General features: G+C 43.7%; 1 protein-coding gene across 7 annotated transcripts in view; it reads right to left on the reverse strand.

The window, feature by feature from the left end:
- The window catches only part of LOC147012567 (potassium channel subfamily T member 1-like), a 116,502-nt gene that overhangs the window by 83,049 nt on the left and 17,889 nt on the right, over positions 1-15,564 (reverse strand). For 6 of the 7 annotated variants that reach the window (XR_015050989.1, XR_015050990.1, XR_015050992.1 and 3 more), the window contains exons 2-4: positions 8,508-8,587; positions 8,074-8,173; positions 2,788-2,844 (exon numbers count right to left, since the gene is read on the reverse strand). Coding sequence is in view for 3 of the 7 variants with exons in the window: in XM_085853549.1 (XP_085709675.1) it covers positions 2,788-2,844; positions 8,074-8,173; positions 8,508-8,587 (237 nt within the window). In the remaining 4 variants the exon portion in view is untranslated. Of the gene's footprint in view, positions 1-2,787; positions 2,845-8,073; positions 8,174-8,507; positions 8,588-10,767; positions 10,848-15,564 lie in introns of those variants that run through there. The other variant, XM_085853551.1, reaches the window with a different exon arrangement.

Raw genomic sequence — 15,564 nt, forward strand, 5'->3', positions numbered from 1 at the left:
AGGATGTGCAAGAACAGCAGAGCAGGTTTTTTTTTGGACACGTGAGCTGATGCCATCTGGTCCTGTAGCAGAGTCAGAGTCGAGGGTGGAATACGGGTGATGGGATCCAGGTAAGGGTTAATCTAGGATGGGAGTGAGTCAGGGTTGTATGTGTGAGAGAGGTCAGGGCTCAGGGAGCATGAGGGCTTAGGAATTACTGATTGTGACATGGAGAGTCAGGGTTCAGGGGTTAAAAGTCAAGGGGACCAGGACTGTAAGAAATGGGGGAATAATAGGAGAAAACAAGTGACATAAGGACATTTTACTGAAAAATAAACCAAAACAACTTTCTGAAGTCATAAAAACAATTGATAATAAAATGTATACAATATAGTAAATGAAAATTTGAAAATATGAAAAATAATGATGGTTAAAATAAAACACTGATATAAAGGAGAGAGACAAAGAGAGAGAAAAGGGGAAAATCTGAAAAGAAGGTAAGGAGAGAGGCAAGAAAAGTGAAGGAGAGTGAGACGAGAAAAAGGGGGAGAGCTATGATAGATAAAATTATATAAAATGAATTAAAAGGGTAAATACAGAGAGAAGGAAAGGATTGCAAAGTTGTGAATTACGTGAGGTCTAAATGAATGAAAAGCATTTGGTGATCCCATGAGGAGCCACTGCAGCCACTGCACTGACCCTGCTTCGTTCTTTCGGATTGCGATTGTGTGTGTGGTACTGAAATGGAGAAAAATATGGAGAATGCCACAAGACTGAACGAATGTCTGGGAAGATTGAAGCGTCGAGCAACCGGCTTGGAGAGGTCTGCCACGATGGTTCCGATAAATTGAGCAAGTGTTCACAGAAGCGATCACTCAGTGTTCTCTCAGTTCACCGATGTAGATCTACATTTGCAGATCCCCTTCATGTTGGTCCACGACTTTAATACTGCTTGTTGATTCTAAGAGTGAAGTAGCCAACTTGATGAAAGGGCGAGTGTGACTACAACTCCGTGAACACTTGAACGTTCCTGGTGGGAGGTCAGAAGGTAATAGTCCTTTGACCAGGGAACTTTGCAAATTGATATCCAGCTTCAAAGAGATGAGAGGTAGTTGGGGGAAAATGGAGGCAGTTTCAGGATCATTCTGCAAAAGCTTGAACTTCTTGCGGATTATGTTCTTGACTCGAAGGTAGATCAATGTGAATGGGATTCTTTCTTCGTTTTTGTTTCTCAGTGGTTTGTAAGGCCATCTGCCTGTTGGAACTGTGGTTGCGCTCTGGTGTACTGGCTACAATGGAGGTGGAAAAGGCAAGCTCAGTGAATAAGTGAATAACTGAAAACAGTGTTTCCCTTAAAACATTAAAATGGCCGAGGGCCCCGTAAACTTATATTCGGCCTTCTTGTCTCAACTTCTTAAAGTAGAAGTTTGTCCGTGTGTGATGGGTATCCTGCTAGTTCACATATAAACTTAAAGGTAATGATTAGGCAGGTTACCGTTTACTATTACCGATGAACTCTACATGATATATATGGATGTGGGAATTGATTGAGTCATTTATTAGCCTCGCCCATTCGTGAAGAAACACGAAAAGTTATCGTAACAATATGGAGAATGCCACGTGGTTAAAATAAAATGTTGATTCCGTTGAGTGCCACACGTGCTGCACGTGTGTCATTGAGTGAGTACACACTGGTTCTCAGATTTACTGCAATACATATACCCAAATGAAGCATGGCATTATTAAATTATCTGTCTTGCATTTCCTTGAAAAGTGGGATTAAGCAATTGGTTCACTGTCTGTCTGTCTGTCTGTCTGTCTGTCTGTCTGTCTGTCTGTCTGTCCGTCTGTTTCTCTGTCTGTCTGTCCATAAACATCAGTTTATGATCGAGGAACAACTTAATTTAAATTGAATGTTATATTTTGAACACAAATCGGAACATGAATTGCAAAATGACCCTTAGTTTCGCAGTACTTTGTCTCTGAATTCGTCCTGATCGCACATGCGTGCAAGATATGTGAGGAGTGAGATAATTGTTTTTAGTCTCTCCGCCAATCTGCCAATGAAACAAAATTGAAAATTACTGTTTTTAGTGACGTCATAAAGGGCAAACAACAGGCACAAATATCTCATGTAACATTTTAAACAAGGTGGTGTAAAAGATGCTGCATCAACTGCAGTAAACTTCTGGAGCAAAAAAACTTCTACAACCTTTAAAATCTTTATTTTATTTCAATTGAATTACAGTATATACTTGAACACTGGAGAACACAAATTGCCTTTTTGTCACTTTCAAAAACCTTTAGTTTCGCAGTACTTGGACAAAATATTACGGCATTTTACATCATCTCAACCAATCGAATTTGCCGCTCACAGACCCTGCCCATGTCCTTTTTATTCAAGACTGTGCAGGGTAAGGTGTTCTATGAACTCTCCAGTATTAATTACAACATTCTAATCTTTGATTTTCAATTTGGTTTGCACCCCGTCTCTTCTACCACGGACATGTTACAATAAGCAACAAAGGAAGGACGCACCAAATGTCAAATCAGACAACAGGACTAACTCTTGAGCTTTCAATACTTTGTGCATCCAGCCTTTCTTTGAAGCTGTCTGCGAACAGTATAAAGGGGCACGTCCTTTCATCAAGGGGTCTGCTTGTTTGGTTAATTCTCCATCTGGAATTGTTTCTGGACTGTAGGCATTGTGCAACTTCCTGTTTCCCTCTTGGAATGGATGCACAAAATCATGCAGCACATCATTACGGATGTCCACACTGTCCTCTCATTCTTTTTCACTTCACTTACCAGTCAATATACTTGAGATCTTTGTGAGAGGTAAAATTTTGCTTTTCACATCCCCAGCTGTGAAGGAAATGTACAACATGAGTGACATATAATGGTAGAATGAAGCAATCAATCATATATACATAGAACTATAAATATATATCATTACCCAGTTTTGGTTTTACATTCGTTAAAACAAATTCATCCCCACCTCGACTCCATTTCCTTTCTACCACAACCTCCCTTATCCTTCTCCCTCTCTGTCTCTCCTACTGTCTGTCTCTGTCTCTGTCTCTGTCTCTGTCTCTGTCTCTGTCTCTGTCTCTGTCTCTGTCTCTGTCTCTGTCTCTGTCTCTGTCTCTGTCTCTGTCTGTGTCTGTGTCTGTGTCTGTGTCTGTGTCTGTCTCTCTCTCTCTCTCTCTCTCTCTCTCTCTCTCTCTCTCTCTCTCTCTCTCTCGCTCTATCTCTCTCCCTCTTTCCCACCTTTGTTTTTTGCTGTTGCAAATTTGGTTTGATTGGATTATATTACAAACAAACTATTACATTACCCGAGGTACATGTTCCCACCCCTCCCGACACACATACCCCTCGACCAAGAAAGCATTTTCTTCCAGGCGGTTTGATTTTTTCTGCTAATGGTTGAAAGTCATGAGTTTCCAAGACATGGCTTTGATTGGTTGGCTGGCTTGGCCCACCCCCTCATTTGAGTTGATAACAGAAGTTTAGAATAATTCTCTTCACTCTTGAGAAAGGTCAGTAAGTAGAGGCACATTTTATTGCATGATCCTAAGGCCTAAGTCACATTTGCTCTACGGCGAGGATATGGCGGCCGTACGCCCTCTGAATTGACAGAAACGTGCGGCGGCCGCAGAGTTTCTGAGGTGGCCTCAGGGTGGCCCTACACCGTATGGCTATATTTTACAGGCCGTAGGGTCGCCGTGGAATTATAACGCGGAGTTATAACTTTTTCATTTCTACGTTCGCCGTAGCAATTCGACAAGCCGAAACAAAAGAATTGGTAAAAAAATAATAATAATAATAAAAAAACCCACTCGTTACCGTCCGTCTGGCCGCACGTTCACCTTAGGGCCCCCCTGCGGTCGCCTTGAGGGCACCTTGCGTCTGCCTTGAAAATTCTATGGCCGCAGCAGGAACGCCCTAAGGTCACCGTGCGACATCAAATCAAAGACCGTACAAGACCCCCACGTTTTCGGTCTCCACAATTTATAAATAGGTCGTGCGGCTCCCCGAAAAATAAAAACATATGTGACTGCTACATTGTGCGACCGTGGAAATACTGTGGCCGCCGTATAATTGCTAGTGATCGTAGATTTTGGAGACCCCACGGCCGCCGTGGCAAATGTGACTTAGGCCTGACTGAAGCGTTGAGTCATTTGTTGTTTGATTAAAGGTTTGAGAAATCAGAATGGAATATATATATATATATATATATATATATATATATATATATATATATATATATATATATATATATATATATATATATATATATATATATATATATTGTTACGGATCTGGAAACCATATGTTTTCAAACATACAGATGTCCCAAAGGTCAGTTATTCCGTTAAGTACATGTGAGACAGGTCTCTTCCTTTTGTCTAGTGGGAGAATCAAAGGTGTGCGTTGCGATGTTCTTTTAGGTAGGTTATTACATCCAATGAACCATCCAACAAACCATCCAATGAACCATCCAACAAACCATCCAACGAACCATCCAACGATCATCCAACAGACCATCCAACAAACAAACCGACAACACCACTGAACAAGCACTTCACTCGCCTAACTGGCGACTTGCTGTCCGAGGCAGAATCTCGGGCAGTTCCTTCTCGGCTTCCACAAACTTTATAACTTCTTTTTTTAACGAATATGGGGACACGTGGAGTGGGGGCGGGATTTTCCCGGCCTGGCCGAAATCCCGCCCAGAAAGGGCGGAACCATGGGAGCCCCGTCCAATCAGGGCAGAGACTGACGTCTGTTCCACCGAGCCCCCGCCCCGTTCGGGGAGGTCCATAAAAGTTATGACGCCACCCTCAGCGGAGAGTTCTGAGGGGGTTCGGTCGTTGGTTCTGAGTAAGTCTCTTGGAGGAGGAACGAGAGTTCTTTTGGAGGAGCAAGTTGGTTGGTGTGAGCTCTACATTTTGCTGGCGTTCGTGGAGTTTTCCTGGGTCCCGTCCGCGACCCTGATCTCCGCCCTGGGACTCCGACTGCCCTGCTCGGTTTCCTCCACGGGTACGAGCTCCACGTGTGTGACTGTGGGCCGAGCCGCACGACCAATAGCAGGTGCCAAACAGTGAAGCACTCCCTCCCTTCAACGTGCAGGTACCCACGTGAACTGCGACCACCAGCTCGTCTCTCCCTCTCTGGCTGCGGGGATCTTTCAATAAACTGTCTGATTGTGTGGGCCCCGTCTTATAAGTAGAACGGTTAAGTGTTTTCTATCATTGTAAATTCTTGCTTGCATATCCGTGATAAGTCTGGCTCTGTGTCTTCTTTATTGTAAATAAATTACTATTATTAGAAATGTTCCCAGTTCGTTTCCGTCCTTTCTTTCATCGGTCCAGCATGGTTTGGATCTGAGTTTTAGCCGGGTTTTATACCAGATAATCCATTCATCCTAGCCGACATGGCTTTGGCAGTTCTACTCGACTGCACCCGAACCGGAGTTGGTAGTCGGTAGTTGGAACTCTACCGCAGTTGGTAGAGTGACCCGGTTTGAGCAAGACGTGCCGAAGGCGTAGTTTCCTGGTAGTCGAAATCACGTAGTTAATGAGGTAAATTGGTTCTACACAAAAAGACCTACGCTACGCGGTTGACATATTGGCGTACACGGTCGGTTCAGCGCCCCACCAGCTAACGGAGTTATCCAAGAGCGACAGCCTACAATTCCAGAGAGTCCGGTGGGAATTGACGTTACTTTCCCCACCTAGTGGTCGCTCTCGCCACTGGTCTCCGGCCCGCAACAAAATATATATATATATATATATATATATATATATATATATATATATATATATATATATATATATATTAATATATATGTTGAAATATACATGACAGAAGTAAATAGACAAATTTATTCATTTTATCTGTATAACAACGCAGATTTACTCAGTGATTTCTACAAATATTCGACTATTTATTTGCAGAAACGAGTTCCTGGGTCTTGTCTGACAATTAACTATGCCTCGAACCCAGAGAGCACACGACCTTTGTGATTTTCAAAGAGGAGGAATAGTTGGCCAATTGGAAGGTGGAGTCAGCTCGCGTCAGATAACTCAGTACCTTGGCATTCCGGTTTCTATAGTCAACTGGGTGATTGTGCAATTCACCAGCAAAGGCAAGGAATCCATAGCTTCCCGTTCTGGTCGATCTGGGCCCTCAGAAAGGTGTATTCGAGCTGTTAAGCGGTCCTTTGAGAAAACTCCCCGTTGCAAGGCAGCAGAAGTTGCAGAGGAGGTCCAAGTTAGCTCAAGAACTGCCGTACGGTACCTTCATCAACTGGGCTACTATGGGAGAGCAGCTCAGAGAAAACCTCTTCTTAGACCAGCCACCATTCAAAGGAGAAAGAAATAGGGGTGACGAGATGGCAAACAGACCCTTGGAGTTTTGGCAAACTGTCATTTTTTTCAGGTGAGTCCCAATTTACTCAATTTTCTGACAGTGGACGTGTATGGGTCTGGAGACTTCGCAGTCAAGATTTATCTTTGAACCAATTGCAGCCAACTGTCAAACACGGTGGTTTTTCAATGATGGTGTAGGGAGGGATCTGGAGCACTGGTAAGTCAGAACTTGAGGAGTGTGTTGGCAACATCAACTCTACGATACCCATTTCTATCCTTGAGGATGGACGTCTCCCTGTCTTCTCCACTGGTCAGATGGTCAAATACAATACTCTGTTCATGGAAGATGGAGCTCCATGCCGCACTGATGCCTTTCGGTGATCTGGGAGCTTATTCCACAGGTGGGTTGCAACCGAGCAAAATGTGTGGAGTTGCGTCCTGCGAAGCACATATACTAAATATATTAATGTCGATCCTCGTGGATTCACGAAGCCCTATCTCCACATTACGATGCCGACATCAGTGTGTGCTCTCAAAATCCGTCCCAGATTGCATTTCCACCATCATTGAGCTTGACCTCTCTGAAAATCCAAATCCAGAGATTTTTCTTCACCTTTTTCTTTTTAATCAAACTTCTCACTCTTCCACGAGCCTCGACGCCTGTAAAATGATTAAATGGCTCTGCCTGAAAATGGTTTCATGCCATTTTGTAGTGAAGCAGATGGTTCATAGCATGACCACCTGCGGAAGCTGCGTGGCATTGGGTTAGATTCCTTCCAGCATTGCATTTGAATAAACCTGTCGTTTAGTTCGGTACCGATCGTGTGCAGACTTTAGGCTGCTGGTCGCATCATTGGTTCGGGCGCGGCTATGCCACTGATGCAGTGCCCCTATTTACCAGTACGCTGGTGCTCATTTCTCCGACCTCAGAAGGATGACAGGCTGAGTCAACCCCCTGGTGTTAATTCAGCGAAAAACGGGCCTCAAACTCAGGACCCTCGGATCCCAAGTCACCACCCTAACCACGAAGCCAACACCAGGCTGTTTAGTTCAGTGGTTAATGGTTAAGGTGGCTGGCTTAAGATCTAAAGATCCTGAGTTAAAGCCCTTGTTAATGCCGTTAATGAACACCAGGCAGGTTGACTCACCCTGTCATCCTTCTGACGTCGGAGAAATGAGTACCAGCTCTGGGAAATAAGCCTTTCAATTAATGTGTGTCGGTGTGCTGACCAATTTCCAGGGTTGTGATCCTTACCAACGGACCTGCCTCGGCAGCCCTGTGTGTGTGCGTCTGAAGATGTGAAAGGAGTGGCTTTGTTTTCAGTGCCAGCAGGAGGTGCTGCATTGTGGAAGACGCAGTGATTTGTTTGGGGGTTGAACGTGCTGACTCACCGAGAATAACTAAATTAATTTTGGAGGAATAAGTGTTTCGGTTTGCATTGTGGCCAAATTACAAATCGTTTTATTTTTTTTTTATAAGATAGCACATGGATCCACATAAAACAAACATAAATTGTTTTAAGTGGATCAAGCATATTTTGAAGGTTGAACCAAAAATTACTACAAAGTAGCAGAAGTCATGGCTTTGCTGCCATACACAGAGCTTAGCCAGTGCTGATTCCTTGTTAATCCCCAACCCCACCCCCCCCCAGCCCCTCAACTCCACCCCTGCTCGACACTTCCTTACAGAAGCACACAACACACAACTGCTGGATCTTACCAGCCATAGCCCTCGGATGGGTCATCCAGCTCCGATCGCACCATGTACAGGACGCAGGACAGGAACTTGAGAGCGAGGGTAAACAGCCTAATGCGAACACCTGAAAGATTTCATGAATGTCATAATCATCACAGCTTCCTTTATTCTTACTTTACTTTTGCTCTGAACTATTGTTGCTCGTTCAAAATTGTGCAGTAGTTTCCAGCATCACATTGCAGTTTAAAGCTTGCGTTGTGGTCGGAGATGCATGCGGCATGACAAATGACGCACCTGGGTGCTCATGAGGAAGACCATTTGGTAGCCTTGAACAGGGTCAGGGTAGTAGGAACAGTAATGAGCTGTGCTAGTGACTAGGATGTTAGTGAGCTGGGTGCTGGTGATGGGAGTAGTGATGAAAATATTCTGGTAGTGAATTGTGAGTGTGGTGCTCGTACTGGACCGATGGCTCTTGATGAAAATTATCTTGAGCTTCTCCTTGAGCGTGTTCTCATTGACGTAGAACTCCATCTCCACCCTGCACACCCACAAACAAAAACAACTCACAAGGTTCACCGCCTCAACAAAGGTAGTGTGCTGATGTGTTCAGAGGTGATCCAGGATGTGTTGCTTCGAACAGGAAAATCATTAAACATGCCGTCTTATCTCTCAGCGTAACATGATTTTCTTGATGGATTAAATATGGACAGGACATCGATTGAGGAATGCGAAGCACTGTGGGAAACGAGGAGAAGCAGATGTTTCAGACATCAACCCGTCGTCGGACCAAAATATGGATTGTCAACACTCTTTTTGCTCTGACAAAGGGTTAATGCCCAAAATGTCAGGTTCCCTTTGCTTTCCACGGTGGTTAGCACACCTCAGTTAGCGTCCTGTAAACTTCATCCATTGTTATACCTGTCCGCCAACGTATAGCGACACTGTCCTTCACCATCAAAACTAGTTCTTCATTCTAACAAGTTTTGCTTTACTTTGGTGAACCTTCATTTCAGGGAATCTGTCACACTAGTTACTCAACAACCTGCCAATACACCTGTCCAACAACCAACTCACACCTGGCCCAATCACTCCTCAGGCTTAAAAGTATTAAACTCTGTGTAGATATGATTATTCAACATCTGAACGTCGCCTCCCTCAAGAACCGAATCATCTCTCCACATGACTACACGTGTATTTACATTAACATTACTCACCCATGATGATCATGAATCGAATCATCTCGCCACATGACTACACGTGTATTTACATTAACATTACTCACCCATGATGATCATGAATCGAATCATCTCTCCACATGACTACACGTGTAGTTACATTAACATTACTCACCCATGATGATCATGAACCGAATCATCTCTCCACATGACTACACGTGTATTTACATTAACATTACTCACCCATGATGGTCATGAACCGAATCATCTCTCCACATGACTACACGTGTATTCACATTAACATTACTCGCCCATGATGATCATGAACCGAATCATCTCTCCACATGACTACACGTGTATTCACATTAACATTACTCACCCATGATGATCATGAACCGAATCATCTCTCCACATGACTACACGTGTATTTACATTAACATTACTCACCCATGATGGTCATGAACCGAATCATCTCTCCACATGACTACACGTGTATTTACATTAACATTACTCACCCATGATGATCATGAATCGAATCATCTCGCCACATGACTACACGTGTATTTACATTAACATTACTCACCCATGATGATCATGAATCGAATCATCTCGCCACATGACTACACGTGTATTTACATTAACATTACTCACCCATGATGATCATGAATCGAATCATCTCACCACATGACTACACGTGTATTCACATTAACATTACTCACCCATGATGGTCATGAACCGAATCATCTCTCCACATGACTACACGTGTATTTACATTAACATGACTCACCCATGATGATCATGAACCGAATCATCTCTCCACATGACTACACGTGTATGTATTTACATTAACATGACTCACCCATGATGATCATGAACCGAATCATCTCTCCACATGACTACACGTGTATGTATTTACATTAACATGACTCACCCATGATGATCATGAATCGAATCATCTCGCCACATGACTACACGTGTATTTACATTAACATTACTCACCCATGATGATCATGAATCGAATCATCTCGCCACATGACTACACGTGTATTTACATTAACATTACTCACCCATGATGATCATGAATCGAATCATCTCGCCACATGACTACACGTGTATTTACATTAACATTACTCACCAATGATGGTCATGAACCGAATCATCTCTCCACATGACTACACGTGTATTTACATTAACATTACTCACCCATGATGATCATGAATCGAATCATCTCGCCACATGACTACACGTGTATTTACATTAACATTACTCACCCATGATGATCATGAATCGAATCATCTCGCCACATGACTACACGTGTATTTACATTAACATTACTCACCCATGATGATCATGAATCGAATCATCTCGCCACATGACTACACGTGTATTTACATTAACATTACTCACCCATGATGATCATGAATCGAATCATCTCTCCACATGACTACACGTGTATTTACATTAACATTACTCACCCATGATGATCATGAATCGAATCATCTCGCCACATGACTACACGTGTATTTACATTAACATTACTCACCCATGATGATCATGAATCGAATCATCTCGCCACATGACTACACGTGTAATTTAAGCGAGTCCTCGTCCGTGTTCCTCAATGCACTCACAACTGAACCCCACTCTGTACTCTATTTATCTCCTCTTTTGAACCCCCACCCTAACTTCCATTGCTCCACCTGCCTCTCCCTCCCTTGTATCTAATTGGAGGCGATTGATTTCCTCAATGCAATCACTGAATAAATAATTAGAAGGGCACTCGGTGGAGCGCATACCTCCGCCACGTAATGCCTGACCCAGGAGAACATACCTGGCCCCATACATTTTTAAAATATCTTGCCATACAGGACTATATCGTTTACAGCACAATCTCTCATATCAATGGTGAGGAATCACTTTTAAAATTCTAGTTGTCAGATCCGAATCTGGATCTTCACCAAAATCTAATCAGTTTGTCCTTGTCACACACCCAAGATGTCCACAAAATTTCATTTGGATCCGTGCACAAATTTTTGGGATATCCTGTACATAAACAGACAAACAAACAAACAGACAGACAAATAGACCGAGGTGGGTGTAAACATAACCTCCTTCACCTGCAGTGGTGGAGGTAATCAAGAGATAGGAGGCTGAGTCAGTTAGTCCATGAATGGATGAACTCACAAAGGAGCATGGTCAATGAGGAAGAACAAGTGACATATTGAGTGCAAAGAGTGAGAAATGAATAACTGAAAGAAGACTACGACGAGGTCGGGCATCCACTCGGAGTCTGGGAGGTCAGAGGTTCGAATCCAGGGCGAGGATGCTTCCTTGCTTGACGTTCAGCATTTAGAAAGGATAGAGTACGTCAAACAACCATAGGTTGGCTACACTAGCACAGGCTTTGATGGGCCGACATGGTCTCCTCCTGTATCTAACTTCCTTGTATGGGAACTGATTATAATTATCATCACTAACGTGGTTCGGCTCACTATGCTCGTCTCTCCATACGTCGTTATAGAGATTGACGTCACAGATTTACGATGTTGTCATGATTTACACGATTCATAATACAAACATTTATTTTCTACAAATATATTTGTGATATTGGTGATATTATATTTATTTGAAATTTCATTTGTGATATAAGAAGATTCAAGTGGTCTAAGTGGTCAAGGGTCTAAGATGTCTAATCTGTCTGAAGGATGTAACGGATCTAAATGGTGTTTTGGTCTAAGGGGAGTTAGGGGTCTTTTGGGGTCCTTGGGGTCTTTTGGGACTTCTGGGTCGTTTTGGACTTTTTAGTCCGGGTCTTTTTGGGTCTCCGGAGCTTTTGGGTCTTTGGGGGTCTTCAGCGTCTTTTTGGGTCTTTGGTGACTTTTGGGTCTTTCGGATTTTTGGGGTCTTTGGACTCTTGGGGATCATCGGGGCCTTGGGGGTCTTTGGGGTTTCTGGGGGCTTGGGAGTCTTTGGGGTCTTGGGTGTATTTAGGGTCTTGGAGGTCGTTGGGTTGTTGGGGGTCTTGGAGGTCATCCGGGCCTTGGGGGGTTTTCAGGGTCTTTTGCATCCTAAGCGTCCCCAGGGTCTTAGAGGGTCTTCAAAGGTCTAAAGGGTTTCAGCAGTCTAAAGGGTCGAAAGGTACATTTCAATAGTGCATAACTAATATACATTTAGTCACACGGCTGTAGGGATGGACGGACGGACGGACGGACGGACAGACAGACAGAAGGAAGGAAGGAAGGAAGGAAGGAACGAACGAAGCATGCCGAGGCCGAGCTCTTTTTATGTACAGATAGATTACTAGCAGAGTACCCGCCCCACGGGTGATCTTGTCTCAAACATGCAACGCATTCTTCTGAGGCACACCTTTATTTTGGTGGTGTATAGGCAGCAGACAGCTCTGTATAGGCCAAAAAATATCCCGGGTTCCATGCAGGAAGCAAAAACATACCTACTGCTTACAATTCAAAACATCTCACTGCACTGTAAAACGTGGGGACAAATATACTGCACTGCACTGTAAAACGTGGGGACAGATATACTGCACTGCACTGTAAAATGTGTGGACAGATATACTGCACTGCACTGTAAAATGTGGGGACAGATATACTGCACTGCACTGTAAAACGTGGGGACAGATATACTGAGATTGCAAGGAGGGTTGAGTACTTGGGATTTGGAGCAGTTGAGGAGTTGAAGAAGAACGGGGGAGAGGATGAGAGTTGACTTTGGGGAGGGAGGGCAGAGAGGGGACAGAGTTGGGATCCAGTGGTTTGAAGCTTTTGAGGGGAGAGGGAGTTGATGACATTGGGTTGGGAGGAGGTTTGAGGATTTGAAGAAAGGGGGAGGGGAACATAGATTCTGGGTGTGGTAGTAAGGGGTGGCAGAGAGAGGACAGAGGACAGAGGACAGAATTGGGAGTGGGGGGTTGAGGAATTGGGATTATGTGTGTATGTGTGTGGGGGAGGGGGAGGTGTGGGCATGGGGGGGGAGGGGGTTGGTTGCATGAAGTCAAATTTTACATTATGCAGAATTATCGTGTGTACCAGATAGTTCCGTTGCGTCTTTTGGGTCCTCTCAGTATTTTGGGTCCTCTGGGTCTTTTGAGTCTTCGGGTCATTTGCATCCCCTTGATCTTTTGGGTCGTTGAGGTCTTTTGGGTCCCCCAGATCTTTTGGGTGTTCGGGGTCCTCAGAGTCTTTTGCATCCTCTGGGTCTTTGGGGTCTTTTGGGTCCTTACGGTATTTTAGGTCTCCGTGGTCCTCATGGTCTTTTAGGTACTCAGTGTCTTTTAATGTTTTGGTTCTTTGGGGTCGTTTAGGTCTTTTTGGGTATTGTGGGTGTTTGGGGATTAATTTCGTCTTCTGGGTCTTTTGGGTCTTCAGGGTCATTTCGGTTCTCGGTATTTCAAGTTACAATTGTGGGTGACGTCAGGTCAGCTGTCCAACCAATGGGTGAAGAGTGGATATACATACACATACATGGAGTATGTTAGTACTCCATATAGAGGGATGATATGGGAAAAAAAATGGCCACTCATTCAAATGTGTTCACAATGATACGCCCATAGACTGTAGGTTCGTCAACGACGACTGGATTGGGGCATTATTTCAATTAGATTGGACCAACCGTATCATAAATGGCCATAACTTGGGAAACATACTCAGGTCCCCAGCGTCAATTGTGACGTCATATCAAATGAAGAAGAATTGTGACTCTCTCTCTCGCCCCCCCTCGCTCCCCTCATCTCGCCCCTCCTCTCTCCCCCTTCCCCTCTCGCCCTCTTTCTCACCCTCACTCTCACCCCCCCTCACCTGGAACGTTCTCACCTGGAACGACACTTCAGCTGCCATATATACACTAAGAAATAAAAATAAGAAAAAGCATTGTCATTCGTGACGTCATAGCACCGTGACCTGTCTGGGTGCAGACAATATATAGGTCGTTATTGGTTGACAGACATTGGTCATTGTATCACGTTATTCTTTCTATTCAATTATTGTGCTCTTATTATTATTATTATTATTATTAATATGCTGTTGTCATTATTCTGAGAAAAAATGGCATGATAAGGTGAAAAGGTGGAACGACACTTCAGCTGCCACATATACACCTTTTCAACACTGAAAAAACCAATAAAATGGCCGTAACTTGGGAACCGCTCGTCCGATTGACATCAAACCTCGAAAGGGCACATCTGCGGGGCCCCGGCAATATTCCTGGCAAGTTTCAATCAGATCGGACCGGCGATCGTCGAGAAACGGCGGTCGCAGACTAACAGACAGACAGACACACACAGAGATTGCTGGAATTATAGATAGATAGATGAATTTAACCCATTCCAAAATAACAAAACATGTTAAACATTAAGCATTTTATTATTATTTTAAAACGATATTCACATCATTTTGCAAATGTGGTAATCCACAAAGGATTGAGGGAGTGGGGGGGGGGGGGGTAGAATCTATAAACAGTCTCCATATAAAAACGAAAAGCACGGTGAGGTGGTGAAGCCATCCGTCAGTCCGTGAAGACGATATGCCAATTAATCACATCCTGTTTGAACGTCAGTTTCAGACTGCACGAACATCTATAAATTATGTACCATTGCAATGTTCCTTTCCCAGTGAAGCTGTGACTATATGTCTATTAATTTCGTCATGTTTGAATGTCGGTTGTAGACTGCACGCACATCTATTAATGGGTGATGTCTATCACTCACAATTGTTTCCATGGTGATGTGATGTGTGATTTTTTCTCAACTACTCGGCGTGATCTGCCCAAGGAAAGTACTGTATACAGCAGTTATACTATGATGAAGGAACACTGTTTGCTTGGCTGAATATTTAATCATTTCACAATGTCAGAGTGAACCACTGTAAGTTCCATTAAAGGTCACGAATCAAGGAAATCCGTTATAACAGTGCATCTTCTCAATGAAGTTTCATTTCGTGGCATATCTGAAGAGTTCCTGGTCAAATTACACCATCCAAGCCATCGCTCTGTCCTGTTCCTATTTCGGTGTTTGTGAATCACAATGAGTCACGTCTCGTGGTGTGAAACGTCATCAACCGTGCAGGAAGATAATTGCTGCAGTTATTATAGCATGGCTTTGGCTGAAGTAGTCACAAGTCTGTGCTCGGGGAAGTGGATAAACTGCAAAAAGTATCCACGAAAGTGTCAAAGGGAAATAATCATCCAGTAAGGGCAATGCACTAAAGGGGTCGTACATGGGCACTGGCAGCCCGGCTGGGTGAACATTCCCGGCCTGACTCATAACTGGTTACATCAATGAGCACACCGTCCTTTGGAAGAGTTCTGAAGCTGGCTGTCCGATGTA

The sequence above is a fragment of the Eptatretus burgeri genome, chromosome 14, assembly GCF_056783735.1.
Source record: "Eptatretus burgeri isolate ZD-2024b chromosome 14, Ebu_testis_v1, whole genome shotgun sequence".
Classification (NCBI taxonomy): Eukaryota; Metazoa; Chordata; class Myxini; order Myxiniformes; family Myxinidae; genus Eptatretus; species Eptatretus burgeri.